Genomic DNA, 14,591 nt, shown 5'->3' with positions numbered 1-14,591 from the left:
AACACTGAAAACACATAGAAAAGCACATTACATAACAAAATGTTAGCACTTCAAATGTGACAACGTGGGTCCTTCGAGGGCGCCCTTGTAAGTGAACGCGTTCCTATTAATCTCGTTTCATTATCAGGCTAACCAGACAAGAAACAATGTAATATAACAGTGATATCATTTGAGTATACACGTTTCAACATACACTTCATATTTTTAGTAGTGCAGCTTTCCATACTCTAGACATTATATAATCTTAAAGAGAACACGGTGATACATCATGAAAACAAATGTACCTGTTACAGCAATGAAGTGTACTGAGTATATTTCTTTGTTTCCTTTGTCAAAGAGTGATGTGAATAACAAAAGAGCGGTATGGTTCTGAAAGGGTATCAATCATTCATATACAATAAAATTCGTTTTAAGTTCATTACGTTAAGTCTACAGACTCACGTTTATAAACCTTCGCTGAAAATCAGTAATCAGTAATCAGTAATCAGTAATCAGTAATCAGTAATCCACGAGTATGTAGTTTTCAAATAAAACAACATATAGAAATATATTTCTTCAGAATTTGTAGGTAAACATACTTCTATCAAAGAGTGTAAATTAGAACTGTATGACTACGCAACAGCAGTCCATCAGTCAAAAATATACTTATGAATATTCATTGACTGGATGTTACATGGAAGTACACATATTTCTGACGTCAGCGTCTAATTTTATCAAACAATCTGACACTTGTTCCACCACGCTCCTGACGATATCTTACGTAAATGAAGATCCCGACAAATGAATTCCCCTAAACTACAATTATATTTCCTCATACGTTGTCGCCAGAGGAATGAACATGCCTGCAAAACCTGTCTCCCGTCTCGCTTCACTTATGACAATCTTTAACACATTGTGATGAAACGCATGTCACGTGACATGTGCTACCTCCCGTAGACGTCAAAAGGCCTATGCATCATTCTCAATGAGAGGTATCCCAGCCTTTCGCTGTGACGTTTTGTAATTAATCTCTTACTTTTGATTGGTGGGACTAGTCTTGTTTCCTGCCCTGCTTCACTGGTATAAGAGCGGTGAGAGAGCATCGAGTAGACCCAAGAGGTAACCCTCCTACAGTTTTGAAGTTCACACCCTATCAGAAACATAAGGTAAGAAACCTTCTCCAGTGGTACAGTCTGTTTGGTTTTGGTTCCACGATGTGCGCCGATCTCAACACTACAACTGTCACGTCTTTATCGAGGATGTCAAAAGGGAAAACGATGGTTTAAGAGCTAAGAACACAACCTTGCATTACAACCTTTCTTTAGGTATGGATATCACGATCAACTTGGCAAGCTTGCAGTCAGTCACAAACGGTGACGATGTATCAAATTGCTATAGTTTATGATACAACATACACAAACTTCATTAAATAATTTGCAAAATAGGTATGCGAATTACTTAGTTACGTAAATTAAATGATTACAGGTATATTGTAAGGCAACCGTGTACATCATTTTCTCTTACGTGTGCATAAACAATTCCAGACAGATCAAACTGTACGCAACGTTATTCCTAAACTACCTACAGCTGAATATTTTAATTGCCGATTCCTTGAAAAAATACTCAGTCATTCATTTCATTCTTCTTTCAGGAGTCTGACTGTTCCTCATGAAACTACATCAGTCCATCCGGCCATGGAGTCTCATATTTATGTTGGTCTTAGTGGTTAACCTGCCAGAATCGAACGCCGTTATCGAGAGAGATGATCTCCCACCAGAATTACTAAAATGTTACCAGGACTATTCCCGTGTCAACTTACGAGATGTTGTTGGGCAGACACTTGCTTGGTTCTGTGAGGCTCCGGTTGTCCGTTCCCTCACAAACAGAGCCAGACAAGCACGTAAACCCCCGTCGTCAGTCCGCTATGTCAGTGGGCTTGTGGACAAGGTGGTCGCGAAAAAAGCGAAACGTGTGAAACGGCAAGCTCAACAGTCCGAAGGGAAATGTCGCCGAAAGGAATACCGAATGCTTAGCGACCAGGAGAGGGATGCCTACCATCGAGCTATAATAGCTCTCAAACAAGACACAGTAAGTGGATCTAACTCCTTAATGCCTTTTGGGGCCTCTTAGTAACTCTGCATCTCTTTGCATGGATTCATAGAGATCGCAGTTTTCAGATAGCAGAGGCAATATTTTCTGCCGTATTTGTCATCTGCAGTTTGGCCATGATGATGCCTATACAACCCCATGATAGGTAATGGCGTACAAATGTTCAACTTTCTTTACCTGAGTCACTGTTTATGTTTCTGAAGCACGGTAATAGATAGGACGGCGGAAATATTATATTAATCTTTCGCTCAGTTTACTAGTCATGATTCTTAGGCAATTTTCTGACAAGTATTTGAGAAATATTTGAGAAATCATAAATTTGTTTCATATCGTGTTGACCTGACTTCTATGTTTCACATTCACAGGGAAATGATTACATCTAAACTTGGAAATATACCCGAATACAGAAACTACAATCCAAAGATAACTGCACTGAAAAATTGCAGTTTTTCAGATTCCTAAAAGTTCATACGTCTACACAAATATTTGCTGATATTACATTGAATTCGTCGAGGTCGGTAACTTTGCTCATAGCGTGTCATCATCCGTCAATGAATTGGGGCACTAATCATTAATCCTCCTTTAGTTGACCGACTCTAGGTCAGTAACACAAAGACACCACGACAGCACATGATAATTACTGACTGCACCTAAAATCAACAAAGTAAACTTGTGAAAAAGGAATGGTTGAGAACTTGCCAATCTGGATGTACGCTCGACAATTCTGTAAAATGTTCATGCGTCATCTCTGTTTGCAGACTGTTGAACCCAACAAGTACGATGCCCTTGCTACACTTCACACTGGCCTCACTACGCGTATCGCCCATGCGGGACCAAACTTCTTGGGCTGGCACCGTGTATATCTGCTCATGTAAGTACTCTGTCCGTATCTGTGCACGACTTGTGTCTTCATTGCCGTAAGCGTCATTGAATGATACTTGCTTGAAAGAGTTTCCAAACAGAGCTCCAGATGAATCAAGATCATTTCAAAATATATAAATTCTGGATTGCTTTCGTACAAATACGTTTGAGAATCATATTTCTTTACACACCTCTGTAAAAAGGTCGAATGACGGTATCATAGACACTATTAATTACACATGAAATTGCACTTGAACTTACACAAACTTTTAAGTCACCCGAAACATCTCTTGATGGCTATACATCCAACCAAGTAATCACGTCATCTGTGATATTTTTATTTGTGTATGTTAATCATGTACCCATCATAAGTTTTCGTTTCGTTTGTAGGTACGAGATCGCGCTGCAGGAAGTTGATCCAAGTATATGTCTACCGTACTGGGACAGTTCACTCGACAATGAACTAGATGACCCTCGCCAATCACCCATCTTCAGCCATGACTTCCTTGGCGGAGGAAGTGATACCGGTAATGGTGGCGTTGTGAGTGATGGACCCTTTGCTGGATGGGAAACCCCCAATGATGGCCCTCTAATTAGAAATATAGGAGGAGATGGAGAGCTTTTTACCATAGAGTCGATTGAAGCAATTTTATCCCGTGAGAGGACCCGCGAGATCATTCCACCCAACTCTCTCCCAGAGAATGACATTGAGTTCCACCATGGCGGTGTCCACGTCTATATGGGAGGCCTCATGAGTCAGCTAGACACAGCAGCGTATGATCCCACTTTCTTCCTTCATCATACTTTTGTAGACTACATATGGGAACTCTTTAGAACAAAGCAGCGAGCGCTCCGCATCGATCCACAGTTAGACTACCCTGAGGATGTTGGCGCAGATTTCCATGCGCCTAATGCAACAATGGGTTTCAATCTGAACATGACAGCAGAGCAAGGATACAGTGATGATTTGATGGCATCGTATGAGTACGATCCATCCCCTGATTGTTCAGAGAGACGGCCCACTTGCGGATCCAGGCATCTTCGCTGTAACACGGATAGGGGTAGATGTTATCCTGTTAATCCAACCACTACCCCTCCAGAACCACCTACTGGCATGCCAGGGTGTCGTCCTGGTCAGCCAGGTTGTCCTACAAGGCCCCCTACAAGGCCGCCTACAAGGCCACCAACCCCTAACCCAACCCCACCCAAACAACCCTGCAAGCAGGAGATTCTCCCCACACAGAACAGTTTTTGTATTGAAGGTATATGTGATACCAATGGTTGGGTGTATGTACCTGTCAAGGTTGTTTCAATGCGACCTCCTGGCTTAACGAAATACGACTCATACCCAATCTCTAATGGAAGAGTCAGCAAAACGAACGACATCTACCAGCCATCTGCATATGCTGAAACGAACCGCTATATATCAAGCGTTCGAGGCGTTCCCAAAACATATGAAAGGTGTGACGATAGTAAAGGTTTCGGCCAGGTGTATGTCCAAGCAAGTGGACTCTCTTACAGCGGAGTATACAAGGAGTCAGCTATCACCGACTTGCGTCTAGCCACGTCACTGTCCATTGCTTACCTTGCAGTCAAGGATCCTAGGAACGGCCCAGTCAAAGCTTTATTCAGAGCATTTGACTCTTGTGGAAGAATCTGTCACACTGCTTGTAAGATACCGGGAACAAACGACTATGAACCTTGCTCGGGTGTCCTTAATATTAAAGATGTTGCAGGAAGACCAAAGCAATACAGCAAAACGTATGGACAAGCTGCCCTTAATACGTGGGGTTATGTGCAGAACCAGGACTGCCCTAGCTTTCTCGTTGACGACATCGTCCTTACCTTCTACTGCGACTACAGAGAACGCCTACCATGGTCAGATGCGACGTCTGCACAGATCAAACCAAACCCCAAAACAGTGGTAGCGTCGAACACAGTCCCGGCACCAGAACCAGCACCTCCGGTATTACGGAATGGTTTGTAGTTTTGTTCAGCTATTGTCCTTACAACTAGAAATAATTGAAAGTTTACTAGATAAACGGAACACACATTGTAAGCAAGGATTTACTGTTTATCGGGTCTTTTGACTAACATGGGTTTGGGGCAGTTTTGTGTCCCTAATACACTTTGGTTTGTGATGAAATGAAGAACTTGAGTCTATCATTTCTGAAAGTATTATTTGGACACCAACAAAATCTGTCAAATTATGACGAAACAAATGTTATTCAACACATTTCTGATAACCCTCCGTTTATACACATAATTCAGCATTTGAAACTTTGTTCACAGAATGCAAGGTGTCTGATGACTGCATTGTGGACACCCCGTGCTTGTCAACCAAGAAGCAGTGCAGTGGGTATGGCAAATCTCTAAAATGCCGAGGATCTTGCAACAAATATGCCGTGTGCAACTATGGTCAGTACTGGGTGAGGAAGTGTCCTTATGATTGGTCCTACCACAAACACTGGCAGACCTGTACATCTCGCGTCAAGTGCAAGGACACGAGCCCAGCAAAGAGTCCCGCAAGACAAATACAGAAGACATGGAATGTAAACCCCAGACGAAACACATACCTTCAAAATCTAGGACGAATGGTCTTTGGTTCCAGAAGGCTTGGAGGAAGGATTTTCGGATAATTTCAAACTTGATCTACAAGCTCGTTTCCTTATGTATCAGCACTTTAAAACTTTGAACACGTTTACATTTTTTCCCTTTCAACTCGGCTGTTTTGAAATATTCACAGATTAATTGCTGTTGTTTTCCAGTTAGTTAAAAAGTACATTCATTGAAGACATAAAACAGCAGAAATCACACACGTGCTTGGGTATTGGACACACAAGACATCTATGCTCAAACATGTATCCGCTTAAGTCCTAGAAATCCAATTTGCCACAGTTTGGGCTTTTGTTCTCACCGGAATCTGCTCCGGCAGGGCATGTAGACTGACTGTTCTCTAGCGTTGACGATTATGTATATTAGTAACGTTATCCGCTACTCTGGATACAGGTTATATGTGTATATATGTAAACAATACTTTTGTACAATCTGGAAATGGGTAAAATACATAATAAAATAGATTTTACTCTTTTTATTTCTTGTCTTTTCTTGATTGGAATGAAAATGTCTTTTCATATCTTGGAATGTTCACAATTTGTAAAGTGTGGAATACATGTAAAATTAATCAAAGTAATGTTAGTAAAAATTGTTTTGTGAATATAGGTTATAAATGATACTGTGTTCACGCTACCTCATTTATAACATCGTGATGATAAATGCTAAATACAAAATATCTGTAAAAGAGGGACACCATAACATATTGAATCATTTACATGCGGAATATGACTGTCAGACAGCAAGGTACCCATGAAACTAATCACTTGACATGTATCAGTGACGATGTTCTTCAATCGTCAATCACTAAAGTCATTTCACGATTTTCTTTCGCTTTATTCATGTTTAATTTATCATATTCTGATGAATATGATTTATGTTTGATTTTACTTTGAACACAGAGGGAACTCATGGTCATACCCAAGCACGTGTGGAAATACACAGATACACCCCATGTATTACGTTACATACAGGGGCGGTGGGGTAGTCTAGCGGGTGAACAATTGTTTCACGCCGAAGACCTGGGTTCGAATCCCCAACTGGGTACAATATGTGAAGTCCATTCCTGGTGTTCCCTGCCGAGATGTTGCTGGAATATTTCGAAGAGCGGCGTAAAACCAAACTCAGTCAGTCAATCAGACGTTACATACAGGGAGCTTCTGTTTATTGCCTCTTTTGGTTTTCTTAGATAAACACAATGGCCAGTTGAACATTCCATGCACATTACACAGATAAACATATAGATATGAATATGCACGAGATGACATATTTTCACTCACTGAGTATTTAATCTTATAATCTATAGCACTGACACGTACAATACCTGCCATAATCATACTCTATCTGATGTGAAGCAGCCTTACAGTACCCACCATATCTGAAGCATGTGAAATCATTAGCATACAGTGGCGGTACGGGGTGTCTACTGAAAGATGTCACTCGTGAAATACACATGCGCGGACAACTGTTGAGTAATAAAATGCGGTATGTATGTATGTATGTATGTATGTATGTATGTATGTATGTATGTATGTATGTATGTATGTATGTATGTATGTATGTATGTATGTATGTATGTATGTATGTATGTATGTATGTATGTATGTATGTATGTATGTATGTATGTATGTATGTATGTATGCATGCATGCATGTATGTATGCATGTATGTATTGACAGTCTAGGAATCGAATACAAAAAGTCAGTAGACATGATAAAATTGCATGAAGCATACTTAAGTATATGTTTCGTTTTCACTCAAGTTCAAAATACTCTACTGTCCTAAACCCTCGTCAGAAATGTAGATCATTTTTCGAAAGTTTCATTACTGGTTCAAAATGCAAGTGCATCGAAAAAGAGGAAATCTGTTCATGAATACATCTAACAGTACCAATTTCTTACTGCATATATTATCATCTGGAAAAGTTGTTAGCATTAATATGTCAATGAACAATTTATCAGCAAGTTCCTAAATTCGATTTAAGCAATATTAAGGTCCCCTTTATATTAATGAATGCGTCTTATGAGTCAATGATTTTTTCTAGATTCTTTAACCTTGCAACTTGTAAGTGATCCATTTTGATATAAATACAAGTATGATCCAAAGGTGAAACTATTAATAGCCTGAGAAAGAAACACTCCATCATACTTGCGTCAATGTGAAAACAAATGTTACAGCCACTAATTGCAAACGATCATAACGACTGATATGAATATTGCCAGACACTATTGCATCACGTTCTATGTTTGCGTACTGGGAAGGAACAAGATATTGTACGACATACTACGTTTTAACCAAAGGTAGTGGCATCAACCACTGTTGTAGTTAAGAACAATTGTGAACAATATGAAAATAGCATGAAGTACACCATCACAAAAATATTGCGTTCTTTTCTTTGGGTTGTCAAATTATTATGCCATCCATAACGAGCTTAAGGTCAGAAACGACATCTGCAGATGATAATTGTTAAGTATTATAAGACTCAAAGACATCAAGTATAGTCTATGATATATTGCATGGCTTATAATAGGAATTTCTTTACAACTGTACGATAACATTTATTGTTTGCCTATCCATATATATAAGTGGACTTGACTTAAGGAAATTCTGTAAATGAACCTGTAATTCAGGACAAATATTTATATCTGATGAATAATGATTGATGTACTCTTACCTGTCTCTGACGTCAAAGACCCGCATTTTCATTGTTCTGCCATAATCTACACGGTATTACGTAATATATTAATCAAAATATATTTCCTTATTGGTTGTCGCCAGAGGATTAAAAAAAAGGCCACTGTACCTGTCTCCGGGTTGGCTTAAATTTCCACAATTTTCATCAGAATATGATGAACCAAGCATCACGTGACCTACCTACAGGAGCCGTCAAGAGGCTAATGCATCATCTCATGGTGTGAAACACACCAGCCCATATCGCGTTGTACTTGTTCTCTTACATCTGATTGGTGCGACCCATTTTCGTTTCCTGGTTCACTGTTATAAGAGGGAAGGGCGATCAAAGAAGAGACTGAAGAGATAATAAGTGTACAACTGTTCATCAGAACTTTGAGGTACGAAACATTTATAGCTTGATAGCAAAAATGCCGTAGGAGAGTGACATGTAGAATCTCAGATGGGACAAAGTAGAGACAGTTCTCCATCTGTTCTACTGTATTTTCTGCTTTGATGTGTTGTTGTTAAATCCCTAGATATGAACAAAATACTCATTCTGTCATTCCTTTCAGTCTGGTTTCAGGAATCTCATTATTCCTCATGAAACTACACCAGTCCACCCCGTCATGGAGTTTCCTACATGTAATATTCTTGCTGGTTAACCTGCCAAGCTCATGTGCCATCATAGAGAAAGATGATCTTCCTCCTGAAATACAAAAATGCTACAGCAATTATGCCCATGTTAGTTTGCGAGATGTTGTTGGGCAAACACTGTCCTGGTTCTGTGAGGCTCCGGCTGTCCGGACCCTTAGAAATAGTGACAGTCCGGCACCACAGCCTCTGTCCTCCGTCCGCTATGTCAGTGGGCTTGTGGACAAGGTGATCGCAAATAGAGGGAGACGGGTGAAACGGCAAGCAGCTATACATTCCAGAGACAAGTGTGTGAGGAGGGAATACAGAATGTTGAGTGACTATGAGAGGAATGCGTACCACAGGGCCATAATAGCTCTCAAGCACGACACAGTAAGTGGATCTAACATTTTATTGAGATCTCAACTATAACGGCAACGCAACTTCGTAAAGCTGCAACTCTTGCCACGTTTTGAACAATGATCGAGTGTTCAACTGGCAGAGGTAGTATGTTCTTCATCACATGTCACAGAAAATCTAAACTAAACATAATTGCTTTTAAGTATAATAAAGTAGGTAGATACAATCCTGACAGCTGATATAGATACACTTTTGCGTTGAAAGTAAATATTCTTACTGCATTTGCAGTGGCACATGGCTTTTCATGCAATAAAGATCTGATTCGCGTTACGTTCCAAAGGCATGGAGAGTTCTGCCTAGTATTCACTTTTCCTTGACCTCAGAATAGCAGCGGTCCTGGTCAGTGTAGTGGTCATTTCTTCTTGCAGTCTGTTGAGCCCAACAAGTACGATGCTCTTGCTGCTCTCCACACTGGCCTAGCTACAAGAATCGCCCATTTTGGACCAAACTTCCTGGGTTGGCATCGAGTATACCTACTCATGTAAGAACTGTCCTCATTCACAGATGACTCGTCATGATTATGTGTCCTCATTGCCATAATTGTGTCTCTCTATTTATCATTGTGGTTAAAGCGTTAAGCTGAAGACCTACATTCGAATAACATTGAATCACGCATCAAGCACGGAAATTACCAATGTTTTGCGATTGAAAATCGACGGAAGGGAGATAACTCTAAATCTGTTTACCTTGTGTCGTCTGCAAAATGGCGATTCGCCTCGCATTCAACAGAAGTGCTTCAAACAGTTCAAAATTAAAATTCAAGTGTACGGTAAGCTAAATACGTTGTTCATTGGTCCCTCGGGGGCCAGGGGCTCATGTACCCTCGACGTCTGTTCATGTTCCACTCGCCTGCCGGATCAATGCGAACTAGTACTAGTAGTACTGCCAACACCGTAAAGACCTGTGATCATTCGTCAGATCCGGATGTGAACTCATGCTTGTATGAGGCAGACTTGTAGTCGCGTATTCATCGTTTCAGTCAGTGGATTGTCTGGTCCAAACTGTACATACTGACGTCATATAACTGGAGGATGCAACGATAAACGAACAAAAGCACAAACGACAATTCAGGGGCAAGGTACGATCTCATCACGTCGTGGCTGCTACCCCGGTAATTTAGGCGGGCTTGCCCACAGTACCCCTGAGGGTTCGAATGCTAGATTCATGCTAACTGATTTCCTTGGTATGTGAAAACAATATGCATGTACAGAAGAGTTTTATATATTATAAGTTGCTCACTGGTCAGGAGGGGAACACGGGTTGATGTACCCTCGATGTTTGTTTATGTTACCTGTGTCCAAGGGACCAGTGAACAACGTATTTATCTTACCGAACACCTCAATGTTAATGTTGATCTGTTTGACGCATGGGTATCGGATCGTACACTTCAGGCAAACTGTGTGAATCAAACAATTCGGATCTCGCATCTTGCTGCGTTTTTCTCCTGTAGGTATTGTCTTACTTAAGTCGTCGCGATGTAATTCCTTCTTAATATTCACAGGGACTACATCTGAACGTTTTGTCAAATTGTATTTATTGGAAAGAGAGTTAAATGTTTTCGTAGCCATCTCTAGATTTTGCAGACGACACAAGAAACGCAGATTTATAGATATCTTCCATCTATTTCTATTCTCAAAACATTGGTAATTTTTTAGCATCATGCGATGATGATTCGAGATAAAAATGAACTACCACGAAGTACCGAATGAGTACTTGTAAGCGGCATACATTGAAAATAACAGAACAGCGCTCTGAAACGGCATTTATGCGTGAGGTAACATAATATCTAAAACTCACATTCTGCCCACCCACCCCCACCACCACCCACCACCCACCACCCTCACACTGTGCCCTCTCGCCCCCATTGCCGTAAGCACTCGTAGCAAACAGCTTATATGTGCCTGGAGTTATCTGAGACAACGCTTCACTCACTCTTTATGTTGTAGGTATGAGGTCGCGCTGCAGGAAGTTGATCCAAGTATATGTCTACCTTATTGGGACAGTTCACTCGACAATGAACTAGATGACCCTCGCCAATCACCCATCTTCAGCCCCGGCTTCATAGGCGGAGGAACTGTTGCCGGTAATGGTGGCGTTGTGAGTGATGGACCCTTTGCTGGATGGGAAACCCCCAATGATGGCCCTCTAATCAGAAATATAGGAGGAGATGGAGAGCTTTTTACCCTAGAGTCGATTGAAGCAATTTTATCCCGTGAGAGGACCCGAGACATCGTTCCACCCTTGTCTCTCCCCGCGAATGATCTTGAGTTTCACCACGGCGGTGTCCACGTCTATATAGGAGGTATCATGAACCAGCTAGACACAGCAGCGTATGATCCCGTTTTCTACCTTCACCATGCCTTTGTTGACTACATATGGGAACTCTTTAGGACACGACAGAGAGCACTCCGCATCGATCCACAGTTAGACTACCCTGAAGAATTTGGCTCTCCATTCCATGCGCCTAATGAAACAATGGGTTTCAATCTGAACCTGACAACAGAGCAGGGGTACAGTGATGATTTAACGACATCGTATGAGTACGATCCATCCCCTGATTGTTCAGAGAGACGACCCACTTGCGGATCCAGGTATCTTCGCTGTAACACGACAAGGGGTAGGTGTTACCCCGTTATTCCATCCACTGTCACTCCAGAACCACCTACTGGCATGCCAGGGTGTCGTCCTGGCCAACCAGGCTGTCCTACATGGCCTCCTACAAGGCCTCCTACGAGGCCACCCATCTGTCCGCCTGGTCAACCTGGCTGTCCGGCAGGACCTCCTACAAGACCACCTACCTGTCTACCTGGTCAACCATGGTGTCCAACAAGTCCACCTCCCATGTCAACTCCTAAGCCAACCCCACCCAAACAACCCTGCAAACAGGAGGTTCTCCCCACACAGAATAACTTTTGTATTGACGGTATGTGCGATACCAATGGTTGGGTGTATGTACCTGTCAAGGTTGTTTCAATGCGACCTCCGGGACTCAAGAAATACGACTCATACCCAATCTCTAATGGAAAAGTCAGCAAAACGAACGACATCTACCAGCCATCTGCATATGCTGAAACTAACCGTTATATAAACGGTATCCGCGGTGTTCCCAAAACATACGATAGATGTGACGACACCAAAGGGTTCGGCCAAGTGTATGTCCAATCAAATGGACTTAGTTACAGTGGGATATATAAGGAAGCAGCTGTCACCGACTTGCGTCTAGCCACGTCACTGTCGATAGCTTACGTTGCAGTCAAGGATCCTAGGAACGGCCCAGTCAAAGCTTTATTCAGAGCATTTGACTCTTGCGGAAGAATCTGTCGCACTGCTTGTAAGGATCCAGTAACAGGAAGATATAATACTTGTTCAGGAGTCCTTAATATCAAAGATGTTGCAGGGAAACCAAAGCAATACAGCAAAACATATGGCGAAGCTACTCTAGATACATGGGATTATGCCGAGAACGAGGACTGTCCCAGCTTCCAGAGTGAGGACAACTTCCTAACCTTCTACTGTGACTACAGGGACAACATACCATGGTCAGGTGTCAAGTCTTCACACAGCAAGCGAGATCCCAAGGCCGTGGTACCGATGAATCCAGGCCACCCCGTGCCACAACCATCACTTCCACTTACGCTGCGTGGTACGTGTATAGTACTTAACAACCAAATTTAGTGAAGTATTTCCCCTTTTTTGATTCGTGCAGTCAGCAAATACCGCAGCGGTGTCTCGACTATATCTAGAAGGATAAGTTAAGAGTTATACTTATACATCCACAAGGAATCTCTGCTAAAAAAAGAGTCCATTGTACAATTACATGACATTATGATGATTGCGCATTTGCATCTGGAGTATAACAGCTGTATGATGTATGATGTATAACAGCTGTATGATGTATGATGTATAACAGCTGTATGATGTATGATGTATAACAGCTGTATGATGTATGATGTATAACAGCTGTATGATGTATGATGTATAACAGCTGTATGATGTATGATGTATAACAGCTGTATGATGTATGATGTATAACAGCTGTATGATGTATGATGTATAACAGCTGTATGTTTGTAAACAAATTGAGTCTTTGCCAGAAAATCCAGTGATTGTCATGGTGCGATACGATGGCAGAGCACGTGTTTGTGAATCACTGAAGAAAACAATCCATAACTCTTAATCTGCACATTTTTATTAATGACGATTTTATTTTTCAGAATGCAAGGTGTCCAATGATTGTATCCTGGATGTCCCATGCCTGACGGGCAAAACCCAGTGTCGCAGTTACGGTGAAACTCACAAATGCAGAGGGTCATGTAACAAGTACGCTGTGTGCAACTATGGTCAGTTCTGGGTGAGGTCTTGTCCTTTCGACTGGTCTTACCACAAACACGAGCATACCTGCACATCACTCAACCGATGTAAGAAGCTTACACTACCCAGACCTCTCGTCCCAAACCAAACCCGGCCAACGTGGAATGTTAGCCCAAAACAGAGCTCATATTTTCAACACCTTGGACAAAGGGCCATTAATCATGGAGGACCATTTGTTCACTTTTTCGGATAAATCATAAAATCTGCTTCTCTATGTACTAGCAACTAAGGACTTTTACATAACTACTTATTCGTCCATGTTTTCTTGTCTCACATTTCTATAACTTGCCAACATTTTAGAGCTTTCAGAAGTAAATTGTTGTTGATTCACAATACCAGAATTTCCTCGCATCGTAATTTATTCCATGATTAACTCAGTGGGATGAGATACACAGCTTTTCTGCTTCCGCGGTAACCGTACATGCGACATCGTTGCAGAAACATAAATCCGTTAAATCCACACGATAAGCTGTTAGAAATCCAGTTTACTTATAAGCATTATCATTCACCATAGAGACAGGTGTTATGTGTAAATGAAGAAATATATCTTTGTACAAACTGAAAGTGGCTAAAGGTGATAATAAATTATTTTTGTACACCGTGTTTGTGTATGTACAGAGTATACGGAAGTCAAATTGAACGTATCAGTATATGGGTTTTCGTGGCAGCAGATCACTGAATTGTGTGGTCTAGACAAGAATCGTTATGCAAACTGTGTGAGTGTTGACTTCCACCCGTTGGGTAGGATGTGTACACCATTTTCGCTAAAACGATGTGATTGCGCAATGTTAGTGTTCCGTTATTAATTTTCATCGCTGTTTCAGCAGATAATCTGGACCGACTATTTTCTGCAACTGAGGTTTTAGATACCATTTCCTGTTGAGTGAGTCTAGTTTTACGCCGCACTCAACAATATACCTAGCATATGGCGGCGG

At 41.4% G+C, this 14,591-nt stretch overlaps 2 protein-coding genes across 3 annotated transcripts; both read left to right on the top strand.

Moving 5' to 3' along the window:
• The first annotated feature begins 1,056 nt into the window (after nucleotides 1-1,056).
• Nucleotides 1,057-6,043, top strand: LOC137258380 (uncharacterized). Of its 2 annotated transcripts, none has more exons than XM_067796040.1 (5): nucleotides 1,057-1,145; nucleotides 1,631-2,067; nucleotides 2,847-2,959; nucleotides 3,340-4,928; nucleotides 5,242-6,043. In XM_067796040.1, the coding sequence occupies exons 2-5, from the start codon at nucleotides 1,648-1,650 to the stop codon at nucleotides 5,586-5,588; spliced, it is 2,469 nt and encodes an 822-aa protein (XP_067652141.1). In that variant the 5' UTR covers nucleotides 1,057-1,145; nucleotides 1,631-1,647; the 3' UTR covers nucleotides 5,589-6,043. The 2 variants fall into 2 exon arrangements, with proteins under 2 accessions (XP_067652141.1, XP_067652142.1); XM_067796041.1 differs by lacking the exon at nucleotides 1,057-1,145 and adding an exon at nucleotides 1,204-1,304.
• Nucleotides 6,044-8,604: 2,561 nt separating this feature from the next.
• On the top strand, nucleotides 8,605-14,252 carry LOC137258872 (uncharacterized). Its single transcript, XM_067796567.1, has 5 exons — nucleotides 8,605-8,633; nucleotides 8,808-9,258; nucleotides 9,654-9,766; nucleotides 11,232-12,928; nucleotides 13,500-14,252. Exons 2-5 carry the CDS (start codon nucleotides 8,836-8,838, stop codon nucleotides 13,847-13,849), a joined length of 2,583 nt encoding a protein of 860 aa, XP_067652668.1. The 5' UTR covers nucleotides 8,605-8,633; nucleotides 8,808-8,835; the 3' UTR covers nucleotides 13,850-14,252.
• Nucleotides 14,253-14,591: the final 339 nt, after the last annotated feature.

The sequence above is a fragment of the Haliotis asinina genome, chromosome 12, assembly GCF_037392515.1.
Source record: "Haliotis asinina isolate JCU_RB_2024 chromosome 12, JCU_Hal_asi_v2, whole genome shotgun sequence".
Taxonomy (NCBI): Eukaryota; Metazoa; Mollusca; class Gastropoda; order Lepetellida; family Haliotidae; genus Haliotis; species Haliotis asinina.
This window is presented reverse-complemented; position numbering and strand designations above follow the sequence as displayed.